We start from the raw sequence: 20,541 nt of genomic DNA on the forward strand, positions 1-20,541 counted from the left end.
GAGTAACATTAAGAGAAAATTGCCTTGCTTTCCCTATGGAGCCAGACTTCTTGATCTCGCTTTGATCCTCCGTTGTGTATGCTTTTGGTGATGGGAGAGTTCAGAATTCACATGCGTGCGTTAATTTTACAGACTACGTGGTAAGGAGCCTGAAAGGTCTAAGAAAGTGGAGTCCTGTACTTCGATGAAGGAGATGGCATTTTAAAAACCTGCTGTAAATATACAAATATGTTGTGATATTTTTCAGGGTGGAGATCTAGACTTTAAAATTCAAGAGTACAAAGATTCTGGGAAGATATTCACTCAAAGTCAAGTAGTAGAGTGGTTTATACAGTTGTTACTCGGAGTCAACTATATGCATGAAAGGTACAGTCATTTAATATGAGAGCATTTAGCTTGGGAGGGGAGTGAATATACTTACTGACTAGTAGCAGATACTCAGACAGAAATGAAACCATGTGGTTTGTCTTGTATTGGTATAAAGTTCTATTCACCAAAATGTTTTATTTAGTATATGTTGTATATATCAATTATGATTAATTATCCTGCAAGAACATTGTGCATTGTATCTTTTAGTAGCACAGTGGTAGGTGTCTTTTAGCATTAGACACACTTTTTCTAAGAGCCAGATTAAAAATGTATCACAATAGAAAGAGTTCATTGTTGTTAGAAGAAAATGCATTAAAAGTTTAAAACAGAGTCTGTTTTTTAAAGGGGAATCAACAAGGATGTCTTGCAGATACTTAATGTGAAGAATCCAATATATATGCTTGATGGACTAAAATCAGTGAAGTTACATACATACCTTCTTTGAAAACAGACATCACTTTTAACAGAACATCAAAGATTAACTTAAAAGAATTCTGCAGGTGATCCAGACAGTGATATGTGGACATCACACATGGTTTGAGTAGGACTAGTGTATATAAGTGAATACCTGCCTAGATCATATCCATGAGTGCAGTTCTTGCCTGCGATGTGATTTAGGCAGGCTGACTTCAGTGATCTAAGCAGTTCCCTTGTTTCCAGTGTACTGGACATGTGTGTGAGCCCTGTCTGATCCTCTTTCTGCATCGTCCAGTGCTGTCACCTTTTCAGGGCTTGGGCAAAACTTGCTTGCCTGAACTTGAGTTGCAACAGGGCAGTAGGTAGGAGAGAAGCCACCTGTCATCAAGACCACCCATTTCTGAGTTGAACTGAAGTTAAGCATGTGGAATATGTTTGACCTAAACTGATGGATACCTAATGAGTTTTTGCACCTACAGTGTCAGACTGTAGAGGGAAAAGGACAGAATGAATTGCTATCCAGGATGCAAGAGCATTTGTGTTCCTACATGTCAGTTTATCCAGGGCTTGTACATGGAAGTGCTTCCCAACAGACTGCAGTGATAGGAGCACAGTGAAGAGAGCTCTCTTGCGATGCTGTGCTCTCCAGCATTCACCACAGGCTGAAAGGACAGGGCAAAATGGAAAAAAAAAAACTTGACAATTTAACTAAACTATCAGTGTGGGGATTTTATTTTCTTTCTCGAACTCCAATTTAACAATTTATCCTTAAAAGTTGTGGTACTTTGTAAAGTCCAATTTTGATGAAATCCTTCCTTTAATGTAAGTGTTTAGAAGATGCATTGTGCAGACTAATGCAGAATAATAATAACATTGCACTTGGACTAGGTGACCATTGTAGGTCCTTTCCAACTAAACAATTCTATTGTATGGGTTATTCTTTTTGTCTTTTTTTTTCTGTATTTCTTCATGCCTCTTTTATCTCTTGTTTTCACATATGTCCCTTTTGTCTGCTCTTCTCTTTATATTACTCATCTTCTACTTGTTCTCAAAAAAACCTTTAAAACCAAATAAAATCTTAGAAATAAACTTTCTTCAGTAAATATGTATATTAAATTATTTGGTTTACTGAAAAGTAGGTTAATTCTCCAGTGGAAGCAGCAATTTGATTTTCTAAACAGCATTTAATTTTCTCCATTTGAATCATAGCTATTTAATAGTACCTCTCCAGACACTTACAAATGACTTCACAGTTTTAGTTTTATTTATATATATTTGTTTGTATAATGTGTTATTTGAGTATGCATATTAAAAAATTAGATTTTTTTCTTATTAGTTTAGAGCCAAACAATAGCTTAAATTGGAAAGGCTTAAAAGAATTTAGAACTACTTACAGAAATTAATTTGAAATACTAAAACATAATAACAGCCCTGTTTCTGTATAGAGGAGTCATATGATTTATTCTCTACTGATATAGAAAAAAGCTGTAATATATGTTTGAATTATGTCCTAATGCAAAGAAAACCTTTCCCTAGAACTAGAAGCTTGAAGGGTTTGTAACCTCTGGATTGGGACTTCCTCATGCCATTCCTTAGCAAACCCAGCTGCTGTGGATGGGTGGTTTTATTTCAGAGCAGCAAAAATTGTTATTTCTGGTTTTAAACATAGACTATTCACCTGGTTGTCCTTCTTGCACAGCTTTAGTTGAACTTCCATAGTTTCTGAAAACTCTTATGCTGGAAACTTACTTTAAACCAGGACTTTTTGACTGCCTCAGGTTTTTTTTTCTTTTTTCTGTGATAACAAAGATTATACAGGTTAGACATTCCTGTCTTTTACTTACGCTTCATGAATTCCAAAAAATGACGTAAATATCTTGTGGACATTGTGCTATCTACTGGCTGTTTCGCATTATTGGAAAGATTCTTTAATTTGCAACCTGAAAGCTGACTTATCTAGAATTAAAAAGATTCAGTCTTTATCTGTGTTTGATATAACCAGAGAGAGAAAGAGAAGTAAGGGAGAAGCAACATAGTTCAGTGGTCTTACCTAGATGGAGACAGCATGAAACCATCATGTGGTCTCTCTGGCATATGTGTAGTGCATCACATGTCAAGTGCACAAAATTAATCCCACAGCAATCAGGCAATGAGGCCATTGATTAATTTAACCTCACTTTGAATAAATCTGACCGTTATGTTATCCATGGCTTTGCTAATCTTTATGAAGAATTTATGAACACAGAAATTTTTAAAAGGTTACCATTTATGTAAACAGCAGATACTACAGGATTTAAACTTACCCAGAACCTCTTATTTCTCTTCGTAGTTCTTCAGATATATTTACAGCCCAATTTAGAAACTGTCCTTAAGTGTCAATTTCTAACCAAAACAATCAGTCGAAAACTACTTCACTGTCTGTCAAGCTTTACTGGAGCCCAGTTAATTCATGTTACCTTTATAGGTCTGTCTTTTGCTGCAATAAAAAAGTCACACTCTTTCTTAAGAAGGATTTACAGTGCAGGCTCAATAATTTTTTCTTACTAGAATTAAAGTAGTTGTTTCAGGTAAGGCTTCATCTTGTAACTTGTTTATCTTCTGATACATCATGGCAGAATATGGTGGCTTGCATTGAGAGACATCGTCATGGAAAGCTCCAAAGACTCCCCCCAAATATTTCTTTATTGTATTTGTATGTGAAAGCATCTTATAATTATTGGTAATGCAAAGAAGGTTCATCATCATAATAATTTTCATCAATACATCGCAAGATTATATAAACATTACATTTTAATTCAAGCTAATGTGACCCAAACATCTTCTTTTCATCTCCTTTTCAAACAATATGCTACCAAAAGCCTTCTGGATAGTTTTTATATTTAAAGATACCTGTTATTAAAATAATAGATATTCAGGAAATGTTTAGGTTCAAAAATTCCATGGTTATATTTATACAAAGTAATAATAAAAAAGGTTAAACCCTACCAATGCTCAACAACAGTATGCAAGAAAATGTATGAAAGAGAAGTTCTTTCAAATGCTCTGTGTGATAAATGGTAAGGAAAGACTTTATGAATCTAAACTAACACAGCAAGATTTCTGTAAAACTGTGCATGTGTGTATATATATATACTTATAAAAGAATAATAAATACCATCTTAATTTAATTTCCTTACTGATGTAATGTATGATGAGTATATGTATATTGCTCAAGAAAGCTGTCAAACAGAAAACAAATTATTTTTAAACAATAATTTATAAACATCAGTGGAGGCACACTGAATAAAACTTTAATTTTTCCCACTGTGCAAACCTTCCTCTACAGGCATTTCTTTCAGGACACAAAATTGAAAGAAAAAAAATTGTAGAAAAAATTGCTATAGGAAGCATAAAGAACTCTTTTCTTTGACCCATAAAAATAGAAATATTTCTTTTTCATGCCCAGTCTATGTACATGCTGCAATGCCTTCTAGTATTATTTTTCATGGTTTTTTTTCCATTTGTGAACTGAGTAGATTGAATTTACTATTTTTTCTCTTCTTGCAAAAATAATTTTCAAATGAGTTGTTAACTTAATTGTGTATTGAAATTGTGCTGCAGAATGCATATTTTCTATTCTTAATGTAGAAACTATTTTGGAAATAATTTCATTATGTCAATGCATAAGACTTTAATAGTTCAGTCAAATTTGAGATAATCCTTGAGGATTGCTCAGGAAAAATTAAAATGGATTATTATATTTGCTTTTCCTGCCCACATCTCAAGAATCTTAGACATCAGTTGCTTCCTTTACATGATCTAAATGGCTGAATGACTTCTGTATTTGTATTAGCAAATACAGTATGTATCAAATGCCATTCTAATCTCTTCCTGAGCAGAGCTGATAATTAATCTGCTGTGTTAGCAGTCATTTTAAAAGTGGATGAATTCTAATTTAGTTGAAGTTATAGGGAACAATGCTTTTGGAAGCATTATTGACAAGAATTAGTTGAGAACATGTTTTGTAGAGATGTTCCATTTTCCTAAGAGGCTGCAGAATTACTGTCACACATGTAAGATTTCTAGAAATTGAGAAGATGCTGTATATCCTTAAATGCTGTGTGGTTTATGATGTTGTTTCAGGCTTTGATGGAAAAATAAGTCTGTAAAAGCTAATTGTTCTTTTCCTTTTAATCTCTGTCTTTTTAGAGTTCTTTTGTCTTCCACACTGTTACTGTAAAAATTGAACTACTAGCCTAGTCTATATACATATTTGTCTTTCAAAAAATACTTTTTCTCCAAAGGAGAGTTCCCTGAGCTTTGAGAATCTCTTATTGCTGTTTTTCTCATCACTTATTCTCTTGTGAGATGTCTCATTCCCCTGGCAGAAAATAAGATGTAATGCTTTTAAGACGAGTCAGATAGGAAGACTTGCCTTTCTCCCTTCCTCTGCAGCTCATGCTAAGTCTGTATCTGTATTCTTAAGCTGGGATCCCCAGGTACATTTTTATTATCCTGCCTGCTTAGGCTCTCATCCTGCATGTGGGTACCTGTGAATGCACCTCTGTGTTTATATGAAGCTCCTTAATGCCATCATCTGTGCATTGTCACTTGCAGAATTAGCCTGTAGCAGTGGTGGGCTAGCCTTTTGAAAAAGTTAAATACTAGAAATACTTAATACATGACTGTGAATGCTTCCAGTTGGATGAGGTTGAATTTCCTTTTATATTCCAGACGGATACTTCACAGAGATTTGAAAGCAAAGAATATATTTTTGAAAGATAATCTTCTTAAAATTGGTGAGATTTCCATACTTTTTAAAGATATATTTTGGTAGGATACAACAGTCTAGCAGATGTTTTGTCGATAAGGAGATTTAAAGAAAATCATGTCCGAAACAGCATTTTGATTTGTGGTCAAACATTTATCTGACAGTCAGACACAGGAGAGGCAGTGAAATCTCTAGCCTTGAGGGTACTTCAAGCTTGGCTGGACCTGGACCTGAGCAGCCTCATGAAACTTACTTGCAGCCAGGGGTTTGAATTGGGAGGCCTTTGTGAGGCCTCTTTAAACCCACACGGTTCTGTGATGTTATGCTTTTGTGGTATTTTTATTTTGAAAATTACAGAAAATCAGTTTTTCCATTATTTTAGATCCTGATAGGGTTTTTTGGATGTACAGTCATGTCTAACAATAAACAAAAAAGTTTATATGATGTAGATTTATATTAATAAATTATTGGTGTTGCTTATATTTTTAGGAGACTTTGGAGTTTCTTGTCTTTTGATGGGTTCATGTGATCTGGCAACCACATTTACTGGGACACCATACTACATGAGTCCAGAAGTACTGAAGCACCAGGGATATAACACAAAATCTGATATTTGGTGAGTAGTCAGCGAATTTAATTTCATTAGGTATTTATTTTCTAGGTCAGCATTTGATGTTATTTAGGAATTACTCTTTTTAAAGACTTTCTCAGTAGGGTGCTTACACTTCTCCACTAAAACTAGTTCAGGACATTTGAATCATATGTTGCCAATCTGAAGCCTTGCCCTTTATGTTAAGAAGCATGTAGTTTGCTATTATTCTGGGTTATCTGGAATTTTAAAGAAGAGTATGTTTTCAGGTCCACTCTCAGACATGGTACAGGATGATTGTAGACCAAGTTCAGGTTTTGCTAGGAAGGGGGAAATCTCTTTTTTTCTCATATTGAGATAGATGAATTGAAAGAAGCAACTTTCTGTGAAACTTCTGAGTGGATGAGCAAAGAGTGACTCCTGGCTGAGAGGATAGCAGAAGGATCTTCTTAGGAACTGAACTGAAAAATATTGGCAAATGTTAAAAGGAAGAAAGTACTTGGAAGTGGAAGTTGAAAATGAGAATAACTGTAGTGTTAGAATGGAAGCAAAAAGGCACTCTGTTTTAGGAAAGGTTCAAAAGTAGAAAGAAAAATGTCAGTTCTGCACTTAGTTGGCACAAAAATTCTTGAGATCAGGACTTCTGAAGTGATGATTAAAGGCTTTAGGAAACTTTTAGGTGTGCAGGCACTCTTGCAAGCCAAGATGAAAAATGGGGTTTTATGGAATGGGAAAATGTCTGGTTTGTTTATATGTGTGTCCTAAAACGTCTCATGTTTTAAGATTATAGTTAAAGCTATTGGCTTGGTTTTTTTTTTTTTCTGTCACAGTATTTTTATATGTAAAGGGCTTTGTTTTTTTTATGAGGTGTTTTAGTTGTTTGGTTTGTTTTTTTTTTCTGTAGGTGTGTGTATCAGAAGGTTAATTTTTTTATAAATATTTCAAATCATGAAAATTCCTTTGTAAAACATTTGGCCACTGAAATACAGTGGTTTTTACTTGATAATTTACTCTAGTTTCAGCTCAGTTCTACCTTTTCAAAATAAACTTGTGACTGCAGGATGTAATTCTGAAAGTGGAAAGCAATCATCTACACTTTCAGATGATGGCAACCGTTTTTCACAGTTAACACATTCAATCCAGTCAACGAATGTGTCATGAATCTCATCTCATGGTCTCTGTAGCTGACTGCTATGGATTTGATGTCAGATTCTCTCTAGTTCATCTGTATCAAAACAAATATCAGTTAATACGTGTTGTCAATAAAAATATATTGAGAGAAGATTTCAAAAGGTGTCAAAACAAGTCAATAGACAGGGAAGCCTGCCTTTTGTGCTCTTTTAGTGCGAGGAATAATTGCTTTTATTGCAGTTGAAATGGAATGTAAAATACATGTTTAAGTTCTATTTGTGGTTACTAGCGTCAATCCATGTAAGTCATTGAATTGTACAGAGCAAATGCAAGCAGAGTTTGTTCCAGTATTTTTATAAATGGTTTTTATAAATTTCAGAATTTACAAGAACATAGAAAAAAACCCCCTCACCCCAAACTCAGTAGCTACTAGCTTTCTGCTATAATTTATGCATTTTGTAATCTTTCCAAAGCATGACCAAGAGCACTTACCTGAGAGTAGAACTGCCTTCAATAGGAGCTTCTTGGCCCTCACTGTAGGGACATTAAGGACAAAGCGTTTCCAACCTACAAACGCTTTCTTTTTCTGAAGCCAGGAAACTCTCTTTTCATCAGGACTCATTTTATTGATTGATGTTCTCATCATTTCATCTTTTAATTTTTTAATAATGATTCTATTTGATTTTTTTTCATTTTCCCCATTTAACGGGGCCCAAAAGACAAGAGATCCCCGAGCATACAAGGGAACACACCCTGGAGGCTCCAGATGAGATTAAGTCCTTGGGCCACTGGGCAGCAAGTTCGATTGCTCACGGAGAATCATATACTCATAGAATGGTTTGGGTTGGAAGAGACCTTAAAGACCATCTACTTCCAACCCCCCTGCCATGGACAGGGACACCTTCCACTAGATGAGGTGGAAGCCCCATCCAACCTGGCCTTGAACTCTCTCTCAGTTTGAATCCATTCCTCCTTGTCCTATCACTACAAGCCCTTGTAAAAAGTCTCTCTCTGGCTTTCTTCCTGGCCCCCTTAGGTACTGAGAGGCTGCTCTAAGGTCTCCCTGGAGCCTTCTCTTCTTCAGGCTGAACAACTGCAACTCTCTCAGCCTGTCTTCATAGGAGAGGTGCTCCAGCCCTCTGGTCATCTTCATGGTCCTACTCTGGACTTGTACCAACAGATCTGCATCCTTCTCATCTTGAGAGCCCAGAACTGGATGCAGTACTCTGTGTGAGGTCTCACAAGAGGGAAGAATTGCCTCCCTCAGCCTGCTGGCCACGCTTCTTTTGATGCAGCCCAGGACATGATTGGCTTTCTGGGCTGCAAGCACACGTTGATGGGACATGTTGAGCTTCTAATCAACCAATATCCTCCAAGTCCTTCTCTTCAGGACTGCTCTTTCTCTGACCAGTCTGTATTCGTGACCTAGGTGCAGGATCTTGAAATTTGCCTTGTTGTACTCCATAAGGTTGGCATGGGCCCACGTCTCAAGTCCATCATGGTCCCTCTGGATGGCATCCCTTACCTCCAGCATGTTGATGATACCACACAGCTTGTTGTTGTCAAACTTGCTAAGGATACACTCAATCCCCCGTCCATGTTGCTGACAGTGATGTTAAACAGTAGTGTATACTGACCCCCGAGGAATGCCAAGGAGTTGCCCGAGTCTTTTACATTTACCTGAAGTGATGTTCTCTCTTCAGACTTGTCAATCTGATCTCTAGCAGGACTCAAAATATTACACACAAAAATTCAGAATTACAAAGGTTCCATGTTAAACGTAAGATAACGTAAAATATCTTCTGCAAAAGACAGTTAGTGCTATCTCACTATGTCATCATGGTTCTCTCACTGTTCACTCCAGTTAATCATTGTTCATTGGAAAGACCTTAATTTATGCTGCATTAAAGATGTGCTCTAAAGACACATTGTGCTTTTCAGGTTAACTTGCATGTTCTGCAACTGGCTCTTCAAAACCGGCTTCAATATTCATAGTGCAGCAGCTGGTGTGAGAAGTGTTGTCCTTTATAACCCAAGGTCAATAGATGGGAAAAAGCTTCATGTTTTACAGTTTTTACATATGGAAGTTCTGCAGTTAGGCTCAGAGAAGCTGCAGCATTTTTGCTTGTCATCAGTTAAAATTTCAGGGCTGGAGTTCTTTGCTATTCCATGCTTTATGTCAAATCTAAATTCACAGGAGGCAAATTAAAATTGTCTCACATGTTTTCCTCAGCATCCCTAAGCCTGGACTGGCCAGGCTGTAAGTGAAAGTCTTTGTAGATGACACAGTCTGGGGTTTCTCCTTTCCATGTGAGGAGCTTCCTCAGGGAGCTGGTCTCCGTTCAGCAGTTCACCAACCCCTCTACCCATCAGTTCTTCTCCCTAAGAGCCAAAGCAGTGCCGGCAGCTGAGCTGAGACAGTGACTAACCCAAGGACAGGTCGGGGATCAGTCAGTGATGTGTGTATGTGCAAGTGGTAATTGGACTGACTGGTACACCAGCACAGTGTGACCCAGAGGCACTGCTGTGCTGGTGTCCTGGTGTCCCTTCCTGGCATTATGCACTGCAATAAGGGACTGGCACTGGTGTTGGGGGTTGGCAGGAATTCCCATGGCACCAGCGCTATGGCACTGCATTCATCTGCCAAGCAAACTGAAGCAGTTACCAGCAGTAGTGTTTCTCTCTTCTTTTTAAAGATATGAGCATATAAGGTAAACTTCATCCAGGAACTTTTCAGCGGATTTGTGCATATTGTACGTTAGAAATTAGAGGCAAAAATTATAACAGAAATACTTACTGAAAAGCAAATACTCTTTTCCCTTTTTTCCAAAGTAATGTCACAATCACTCACAATCACATGTAAATCCATTGTACATAAATTGGGCTACCAACATCACAGATCCTGCGACTTTGATTTTATTGTGCCTGCTTGTCTGTGCTTTTCCCCCAGTTTGTCTTTTTCTTTAATATTAACAATCCAAAAATGGCTTTTTTTTTTTTTCCTGCCAAATTTTATGTGGATTAGTTATGAAAAATAGCAGTAAAGCAGTGAAGACAGTGGCTGAGATAGTTGTGATGGTATATGAGTACATAGAATCATACATTATCTCAGGTTGGATGGAGCCCACAAGGATCATTGAGTCCAATTCCCTGCTCCTCACAGGACTACCAAAAACTAACTCATAGGACTAAGAGCATCATGTTCATCATGCTTCATGGCAGCTTCCTTCTGTACATGGTGATAGAATTTGTGTCCACCTTCTGTTTTCCAGCCACTCTACTGACACTGTTCAGGCAGGAGCAATGTTGAGGCTGAGGTGATGGGGCTGGGGAAGATAGACAGCATGGGGTTCTCATTTAAGGGCTGATGAGTGAATATGAAGAAATTAAATTCAGAAACACATTCCTCATATTCCTCTGAAGCCAACAAATTCTGAAGACCTTCTGCTATGATCAGACTGAGAGATATAAGCCACAAAGGTATTTGCATTTACATTATTGGCTTTTGGAGTTGAATTTAAAAGCTAACTTGGATCTTACAGCCTTGGAACAACTATAACATTTTTTGCAAAAAAGATCAGAAGTCGTTAAAAGGACAAGAATGCTTATGCAAACATTTAGCACCAAAAACCTGAGGGTGGTTTCTCCTGAGAAGGAAAAGATACAGGTCTGTCAGTCAAGATTGTAGAGAACACACTGAAGCCTGTCCAGATGATCCATTTTATGGTATAATTGAGCATAAGCAGCTGCAGTGTGAACTAGTCATACAACAATTTTGCTAAAGTTATGTGCTATTTAGGAAGTTTGTCAAACGTGTTTATGAATATAGGGAGTCGTCAAACCAAATGCGTTGGCTGGATAGTTTAATGACTATTTTAGAATTTTATAACATTGGCAATTATGTGGGCTGAGATTATAAAAGTAATTAAATTATATGTCTGGATCATGTGCAGATTGGTTATGAGAATAGGGAAGAAATTTTCTCTTTCTCCTTACAAGGTGCTTAGATCAGAAATGTAGAAACACAACTGAGTTTTGAGGCAAAAGCTTGGTGCAATTGCAGCTCAGCAGCTGTCCTGAGAAGAAAAAACCTTGCTCTGGGACCCAGGGCAGCATTTCTCAGCTTAGGGGATATTTATTTAATTTCAAAGATTCGTGTCCTGCAGTAAAAACTTTATTCTTTTCTCCTCATTTTTCTTTTTTTTTTTTCCTTTATTTGTCTTTCATGGGGCAGATGGGGTTTTCCCTGGGTAGCCTGTTCACGGTCCTGGCTGCAGCAGAATGCCCTGGGCATTCTTTTCATCCTTCTCCAAAGTCTCAGGTGTAGTCAGAGTACTAAACTAGATGAATGAATCAGCTTCCCTGATGCGACAAATCCAGTGTTCCTAATGGCTCATTAAGCAATTTTTAGCTGCCAGAATCAAGCAACCTCCAAAACAGATTGATTCTGCAGAAAGAAGTTATAGTACAGTCTGTCAGGTTGGGATTTTCCTTTGTTTTTTTTTCTTCTCCCTGGCTGATTTCCATATGTATTTGATGATTTTAGATGCTATGTGCATAGAGTTTTTTTCGTTGTTCTTTTTCAGTATTTTCTCATGTAGTGATTATTTTGTTTCGGAGTTTGAACATGCATCATAAATATAGATCATGATCTGTGTGTTACTGTTTACTGATTTTGGAAGTTTGGAAGCTGTTAGACAGCTAAATCTTTAAAAAAACTAGGCAATTTTTTATGTACCTCATTAACTGGTCTTTAGGCAGTCCCTAGCATAAATTCACTGCTAATTGTTTTCACATACTGCTTGAAAAGTACCAGTGAGTGGAGCATCCTTATTCTCTCTCTTCTTCCTTATTTGCACCATATGTAGATCCTGTGTTTCAACTTTATTTGCTCTTGTTCTTTTATTGCTAGGTGGACCAAAACAATTCTTCTCCTTTAAGCAGAATGAATAATTGAAACTTTATTCATTGTTTGCTCTCAAAGATAATGTTTATATGCTTTTCCTGAAAGCCATTCACCCATACATACTTCCAATTATTATTACTATGCTTTATTTTCTTACTACTTCTGTAAATTATAAATACCACAGTCGAATACTACATTAAGGTATTTAAGTTGGTCTTGACCTCTGTCTGGCTCTCACCAGAATTTTCTATGACCTTGGTCAAGTCAGTCATTGGTGTCTCAGCTCTCCTGAGTGCAAACTGGAGGTAACACTGAACATCCTTCAAAGCCTGGACAAATCAACACCGCTGTTTTTTAAAATACACTTGTCAGACAGAACCTGGTTGAAGTGCAAACTATTATAAATAGTCATTATATAAATTATTATGAGAGTGTTTATTTTAAAATGTTGAACTTGGTGATTTTTTATGATTGCCATTAGGACTGGTGAATAGGGTGATGGTAAAGCAAAAGGCCTTTTAAAATTGTTTGCAATCATTCTTCCTGTTTTTTAACAATTTAAAACTGACACTGGTTCTTGGCTAGGTCTCCAGACCTACATGTTCAGATTTCTTCTTTTCTTCTCCAAATAAAATTTTGAGGAAATTTAGTTTTAGATGTTGCGATATGATGCTCTCATCTAAAGTTTCTTATTTCTTTGAGTACAAACTGATTTCATAATCTGTTTTGAGTATGTGGCCAAATGAGTGAAATCACACCAGAAGACACTTCTGTTATTTGAAACTGGCATTATTTAATTTGAACTTGAATTTTAGCTTCAGTCTGTTGTCAGAAATTAATCTGCTAAACCAATTTAACCAAACCTATGTCTAAACACTACTAAACTGTTTTCTCAGTCAGTCACTAATTAAAAATTTGTATTCTTTACTTTACTCTTTAATGAGTAACTGCTTAATGTAGTTCATCTAATGGGTTTTTACTTTATTTTTACATACATACATATATATATATATATGTGGGTGTGTTTGTATTTATTTACAAAATCTATGGAAATAGAATCTTGATTTATCCTGTTTATAAATGTATCAATTTGTGACCTGAATAAAAATGTCTTAGATTAAAAGGATACTATGATAATGAAATATCCTTCCCTGGAGAAAAGGGCATACAACTGAGATTTTACTTACTGTAATGTCAGTATGCATGCTACTTTCAAAAATATTGCTTATGCTATTCCTCTCTCTTTATTTTTCAAGGTCTCTGGGATGCATTTTGTATGAGATGTGCTGTATGAACCATGCATTTACTGGACAGAATTTTTTGTCTGTTGTGATAAAAATTGTGGAAGGTGATACACCTTCTCTTCCTGATAGATATCCAAGCAAACTCAATGCTCTGCTAAGCAGGTATGTTATTTTCTTGTTTAGCAGGTTTTTCAGTTAGTTTGGAAAATCTCTTAATTATTAATTTTGTTTTTTAATGTTCCAGCATGTTAAATAAGAATCCTTCACTGAGACCAACAGCAGCTGAGATCCTAAAAACTCCTTATATTGATGAACAATTAAAGGTATGTAAGGAAAATTGATAGCTGTACATTTACCATTTGAGTATGCATTTTGCAAAAAAAGAATGGAAAAAAGGAAAGCATGTTGAGAAAAAATAATTAGATAGCAGTTCACTGGAACATTAATCCAGGGGACTTTCAGAGATGTATTACAAATATGACTGAGGGAGCGAGGCAGTGAGAAATGAAGCCCTTGTCACTTGATATGCTGAATTTATCTCCTCTTAAATGTTATGAGCAACAAGGAAAACAGACATTTATGTGTAACAAGTGCAGATCATTTAGGCCTGGATATATATGTCTCTAAACTGTTCTGGTTAGTAATAATTTTAATGAAAACCAATGCATCTTGCTCTTTTGGCCCCTGCTTCAGGGTATATATTGTTTGGCTTTATAAGAAGGTGGGGAAGGAAACTGCTTAGTCAGGTTTTGCGTTAGGACTGTATTGGGTCATAGCTGAAGAGTCTGAATAACTTTAGCATCAACTGTTGATACCCCTTCTATTTTATTTCCTTGCAGAAAATACAGTACAAGTTCACAAACCTGACTGTGAAAGACAAGGCACTTAACTGGCAGAAAGAAACTGCTCCCATTTTTGATGCTGTGTAAGTATTTTTACCAGTTTTATGGGCAGCAGTATATGAAATTACAGTGTTGCCAAGTAATATAATTAACACTTCTGTTAATCTTATAGTTTTTTATATTCAGAGGGACCCATTCCCCAGAAATACAGAAGAGAAACCACATTAGTGAGACACATAATTTGTGGATCAAATATTCTTATTATATGACTGTGTGAATTGTGGATGCATGTGTAGTATATGCTTATGTTAATTTAGTACAATTGGTATGTAAATTATGACCTTTGTCTTTAAATTTTCAAGGCTTAAGTTGTCATTTTAGTTATGTCAGGATCATTTATAGTGCTGCTGTTTCTGTACCTACTAAAAATTGAATGTGAAAGCTGTGTTTCCTAAATGACACCAAGCTAAAAAGCATATAAACTTAAACTAATTTTAATCTAATACATTTGTAGGATACTGTGATATTTGTCTTGTAACTATAGTGAGAAATTAAGGCTAGTGATACTTCTTGGCTCTAACATCAGTGGTGTCTTTGCACATGATCTCTCTCTTAAGGACTGAATATATATTAAATTATTTAATTGCATTAAATTATCATGCTGCAATGTTTAAAGCAAATGTCGGTATGGGCAATTTAATTTTGCCTTTGTAAATTAGCTCTGCAGTTTCATTGGCAGCTGGCTCTGCCCTTTGCTTCCAGTCCCTGAGTTTTCTGTACAGGTTTTGCTCAGTTAGAAGCCAGCATGCTCGAAACCAGGAGTTTGTAATCCTGTGAGGAAGCAATGGACGTCCTTGTTTCTTGTTTCCTCTGACTAACTTCCAAGTCTGTAACAGATATCTGAAATTTCTTTTGAATTGTTAGGTAACAGCAATAAAGAAACCCACACTCCAGTCTAGGATTAGCAGCGCTTTTGAGGCAATAGGCCTTTCCCCTTTGATTTTTTGTCACCTCTGCTCTTGGACAGTTTTGCAACTGTGGTCACTTTGCAGATGCTGCCAATTCTGCTGCTTGCAGTCATCCCTTCAGAAGAGGTGACCGTCTTCAGCTTTTCCAAATAAAGTGTTATTTACTATCAGTGGCAGGGAGAAAGCAGAGTACAGACAGTTGAATTCACATAGCAAAATCTTCTGTACATCATTTTACCCAGTATAACTACTGATTGTGTATCTGTAGGCTCTCATCTCTACAAATTGTGGTTTGGGTTTCTGCCCTGTCACTTCTGTCCTTGACAGATAAGTCTCTGTCTTTTTATGAGACCAAAGCTCTCCGATTTGGTATGAATAGGTACCTTTGGTATAAATAGGTTGTTGAACTTAGCAAGCACTGATGTAAAATCCAACAATATATATTCAATATATTCAAGTTGTTTCAATTAGCTTTGAAAAGACTCCTGCCTTTTTAAATTAAATATAGTTAAGTACAGAGAAATTCCTCAGAGATATACCATAAATAATTTCGTGGCACTGAAATCTTGCCCAAATATTATGCCAGTGGTATCTAGATTATACTGAGTATTTAATGCTTGCTGAAACATAGAGTATGAGAATTTCAAGGAACTTTTAATCCATGCCTTAATCTTGTGGGTGCAAGATTTCAAATTTTCTGTATGCACCAAAAAGATTGCAGCTGCTTTGAGGAAGCAGCGTTGTTATCTGCCAAATATATACTCAGACTTCAAATACCCCCATGCTTCTAAAGCAGACTGATAAAAACAATTTCTATTGTTTGTAAGATATACTAAATTCTATATCTGATGCATTGTCACCATTTTGAATATATGGAATCTCATCACCTTCCATCATTTATTGACCTAGCTAGCATATGGGGAGGACATTCATGTATATCCCAGAATCTGTTCAAAAGCAAGTATCTAGTCTCTAAGATGAAAAACAAGTTCTAACTACATTCTACATTTTATACTTCTATTAAAAGGAAACAGAAATTCAGCTGCTGCCATGCAGAGGTCCAGAGTTCCCATAAATTGTGAAACAATGAATGACAACTGCTTTTGTTTGAGAATGGAAATTTACCTGGAGGTTTTAAAATTCAAGGCATTAATTTGAGAAAAAAAAATCCTAGGAGAAGCTTCCCTATAAATTAGCCTCTCATGTGCTACAGTGTGATTATTTTTGCCCAAGTATTTGAAATATGGAAAAATTCATAATCTTATCATGACTTTCTTTGTACTTATGAGAACACTAGCTGTCTGTATTGCTACTGGTAAGCAAAATGCCAAATAATTTCTGCAATTTCCAGATCTAAAGAGGTAGGTAAAATGAACTAAAAATACCTGGAAGAAACGATAAAGTTGAAAAGAGGAGGAGAAAAAATTTAAACATAGTGTATTCTCCACATCTACTGTAATGAATCAATACTCTGGTCTCAATGTTGTACAGTTTCTTGTAATGGTGTCCTCCTCAACCATTGCTACTTTATATTTAAAATTTTTAAAAAGTAATAAAATATTGCTTTTCTCTCACCAGGAATTTTTTTAGCCATGTATGGTTGAGTCTAGTTTCTTCTAGTAAATGCCTCTGATGGCTTACCTTATTCGGATCCCATGCAAGTCATAAATTTTAAATATTTAAGTAAGCATAAAGCTCTACAAGTTCAGCTTTGACTTGAATGAAAAAATGGGTCTTTTTACCCAGGAGATTCTTATAATTTAAATTAGAGTTTTTTACAGAGGACAAGAAATATGTCTACATTATTCATACTTGAAGAGTTAGTCCCATTCTTATGAATAATTGAGCTCTTCTTGTCTGTGTCCTTAATATTTCATATTTCACACAAATATTCATATCTTTGCACTATTTGAAAAGCATAATGAAACCTTCTCTGCTCATTTATTAAAATCCTGATTTCAAAATGATAGTCAGGAAGGAGTGTTACAATATGTATGATTACAAACCTGGCCCTTAGATTATCAGAAGTGAATTTATCTCATAAGGGCAAAAATAGTAATTTGAAATTAATACTTGTTATCATAAATACATGGCAAATATATATTGACGTAAGTGAAACATGACTGTCAAGGCATTTCAAACAATGGTTGAATTTTTGTAATTGCTGTAGGATGTGAGATAAAAATCTGAGGTTAGTGTCCTTTTTCGGGTAAAGGACTCATATTGCTCTCCTTTGTTGATAAATACAGCTGAAATACATAAGTCAATAATTCATGCTCAGCTTTCAGAGATGGTCTATGGAGACCGTTTCACCAGTGAATTGTTATTATTGATTAGGACCAGAAATTCAAGAGGACAACATGATAATTATATCTGTCATTAAAGACTCATTAATATTCTCTTTTATTCTAGACAGCTTGTAACAATCAATGTAAAATGTACAAGCAATATTGCTTTTTTCTGTGGCTCTCATTTAGAGACTGCCTTTGTACTTTGAATATGCCCAATAATGAAGCCTGACAGGGTAAATATTTCACTGTGCTTCAACATTTATTTTTCTAAGGAGATGACTTTACCTTTTCCATCCTCCCCTGAAATGATTCACGTTCTTCACAAATCCAAGTTTAAATATTTCAATTTAAAAGAGTAATTGCTGTCCAAACTAAAGTCTATTTAGTCTGTTATAGTTCCAGTGATTTTCTAATTATTCCATCTGAAATGTCACTATGTTTCAATATCAAATCAAAATACTGAATATTTATCTTTTTATATGAAGATGGGTTTGCACATGTTTCATTTCAGGCAGAGGAAAGTTCATTTGCAAACTCTGCAGGAACTGTCTGAAGTACAGAAAATGACACCACGGGAACGAATGCGGCTGAGAAAGTTAAATGCTGCAGATGAGAAAGCAAAGAAGTTGAAGTAAGTTGTGCCCTAACCATGCAATTTTCCCCATCCAACAGTTTAATGAGAGAGTAAGAATTGTCAAGGTAGAAATAAAAACAGAAAGGATCTTCAGCTACTCAAAGTGAATGGGGATTTTGGATGACAAAAAATCACAGTAATTATTTATGTAAGAAAAAAGTCAGAACATTAGCCCAAAACTGGTACTTCGAGCACTGTGTTTCTGGTTAAATAAGTATATGAGAGATTTTCAGATGTGTTACAATAGGAGGCTTTTTTTTTACTGACTTGTTATTTTAAGAATTGAACGGTCTGAGGAGTTGGACATTTAGTTACAATCCAGCTTTTGTCAATTGTTTTGGCCTCAGAGGTTTTCCAATAGAAGTTAATATCTCAGAGGATAGTCTTATCAAAGGATCACGTGGGGGTAATGGACATGCTCTAAAGGCTTTATGATTTCTGGATTTTTATTAATGAGTAAGACATAATAAAAGGTTTTGGAGGACATTATGTACTGTTTCTGATGGAATATGAGAAACAGCTGGAAGGCTATGTGTCTATGCATGTTGGTTAGTTTTTGTTTGTTTTTTTTAAACCATAATATATTGTTTTGATGACACATTTTATATTTTTCCAGTTAAAAATATTCAGTGGTTTATTTGGTATGAATGAAAATTGGAAGAGCACCACATTAATTTTAATTAATTTTTAATGTTTTCTTCTAAAGCATTTTGCAAAGTGCAATGTAAGTTAACAAATATTTATGTGGTATTTATAGAGGGTAATAGAGGGAATAATTATTTTTGATCATTAGAATTGGCATCTTAACCCTGTTGTGCCAAAACATGTCAGCAATTTGGTAAGACAGAGATGTCCTAGTACAGAAAAATATTGTGTGCTGGCATGAAGTTGGAATTTATGGCCTCAGAAACTCTGTGGCTACATATACCTGGAAATAATAGTAGTTGCAGTTGAGCAAATGTGTTCTGTAAAATCCCATCCTAGCAATACTTGAGCCAGCTTGTGACCCCCATGCCCAAAATCTAGAAACAAAGAACTAAAGGCCTTCATGTCCTTTTGGAAAATATGTCTGAAGACCATTTATGTCTGACTGAAACCATTGCATTTGGTACATAAATTTATTCTCATTTTAGAAAAAAACCTCCTTGAATTGAAACCACTGTATAAAAAGTATTAAATTTAACACCTCTTCTGCATAGTGTTTTCAGTAATATGGTAGGCCAATTCTTGTACCAATATGAAATTTATAAATAGGATGTCTGTCTCACTTTTTAAAAATGAAAGGAGATTAGGAAGTAATACTAATTGCAGGATAGTTCTAGTTTGCTTTTCATTTTCTTTGCTTTGCTTTTCATTTTCTTCGCTTTCTTGCATTTTGATGTTTTCTATTGAGATTTTCCTTGGGATTTTTTTCCTCCCAACAACAAAATTAAATGTATTTGTTTTGTAATATAAAGGCAACATTAATATTCAAACCTTGTCAGTCATGAATCTTTAAAATGGATCTACATGGAGCTTTAGATTATTGTCAGCTGATCTGACTGTAAATATTTGAAACAATGCAAAAATGATACCTTCTCAGACTGGAGATCTGCTTTCAGCAGTGCACACCTAGAGCTGGATAGGAAGGGAATATAGTAATAGAAGCTGGAAAAACTGGAAAAACTCAATGCTTAATGTAGCTTTTAGTGCTTAATGTAGCACCTGTCTTAAGTAGTTGTATACAGAAAACTGCAGTTACCAACTCCCGCAGATGAAATGTTCAAAGCACACAAATGTTGCGTGCCTGTCTACAGGTGAAAGGTCCCTGCACTACATGGTGGAATAAAGCCCAAAGTATTTAAGACCTTTGGAAGAAATAAAAAAGACTGGGACTAGTAATTTACTAATTCTTAATTGTATTATGCAAGTTGTGAAAGTAAAATATAATAGTGCTTGGAAATAAGATCTGAAATCTCTTTGAGTTCATGAAAGCTAACCTTTAGTACATGCCATGAATGTTTGACTACATGGGAATTTCATTATGGAATCTGCTTTTACAAGATCCTTTTGTGCACACCCTGCTATCACATCCTAAGCACAAGCATTCTGTACTTACAGACAGCTGGCAGAAGAAAAATATCAAGAAAATGTCAAAAGAATGCAAGATCTCAGGTCCCGTAATTTTCAGCAGCTGAATGTCAACGTCCTACATGTAAGTATAGGCCGCTGTTTTGGAGGCCTCATTTAGGTGCATCCAGTGTACAACACTTTTCTGTTTCCCACATGCTTTCTTTAGCACTAGAGGCACAGTCCTGTTCTGAGACTAATAATCGGAAAGCACATCAAAGTATGGACTGCTTAGCTGAACCTGTGGATCTGGGGTGAGGGAAAGTGCATTCAGTTATTCAGATATGGTTC

The 20,541-nt window shown here is 35.8% G+C and overlaps 1 protein-coding gene across 4 annotated transcripts in view; it reads left to right on the plus strand.

Annotated features, from left to right (window-relative positions):
* NEK11 (NIMA related kinase 11) overlaps positions 1 to 20,541 on the plus strand; it is an 84,208-nt gene that overhangs the window by 21,895 nt on the left and 41,772 nt on the right. For all 4 annotated transcript variants that reach the window (XM_017817975.1, XM_017817978.1, XM_017817976.1 and 1 more), the window contains 8 exons: positions 248 to 366; positions 5,500 to 5,564; positions 6,026 to 6,152; positions 13,419 to 13,568; positions 13,651 to 13,729; positions 14,246 to 14,331; positions 18,019 to 18,138; positions 20,242 to 20,335. In XM_017817975.1, the coding sequence (XP_017673464.1) occupies positions 248 to 366; positions 5,500 to 5,564; positions 6,026 to 6,152; positions 13,419 to 13,568; positions 13,651 to 13,729; positions 14,246 to 14,331; positions 18,019 to 18,138; positions 20,242 to 20,335 (840 nt within the window). The remainder of the gene's footprint in view (positions 1 to 247; positions 367 to 5,499; positions 5,565 to 6,025; positions 6,153 to 13,418; positions 13,569 to 13,650; positions 13,730 to 14,245; positions 14,332 to 18,018; positions 18,139 to 20,241; positions 20,336 to 20,541) is intronic.

This window comes from Lepidothrix coronata, unplaced genomic scaffold (genome assembly GCF_001604755.1).
Source record: "Lepidothrix coronata isolate B3197 unplaced genomic scaffold, Lepidothrix_coronata-1.0 Scaffold64, whole genome shotgun sequence".
Lineage (NCBI taxonomy): Eukaryota > Metazoa > Chordata > Aves > Passeriformes > Pipridae > Lepidothrix > Lepidothrix coronata.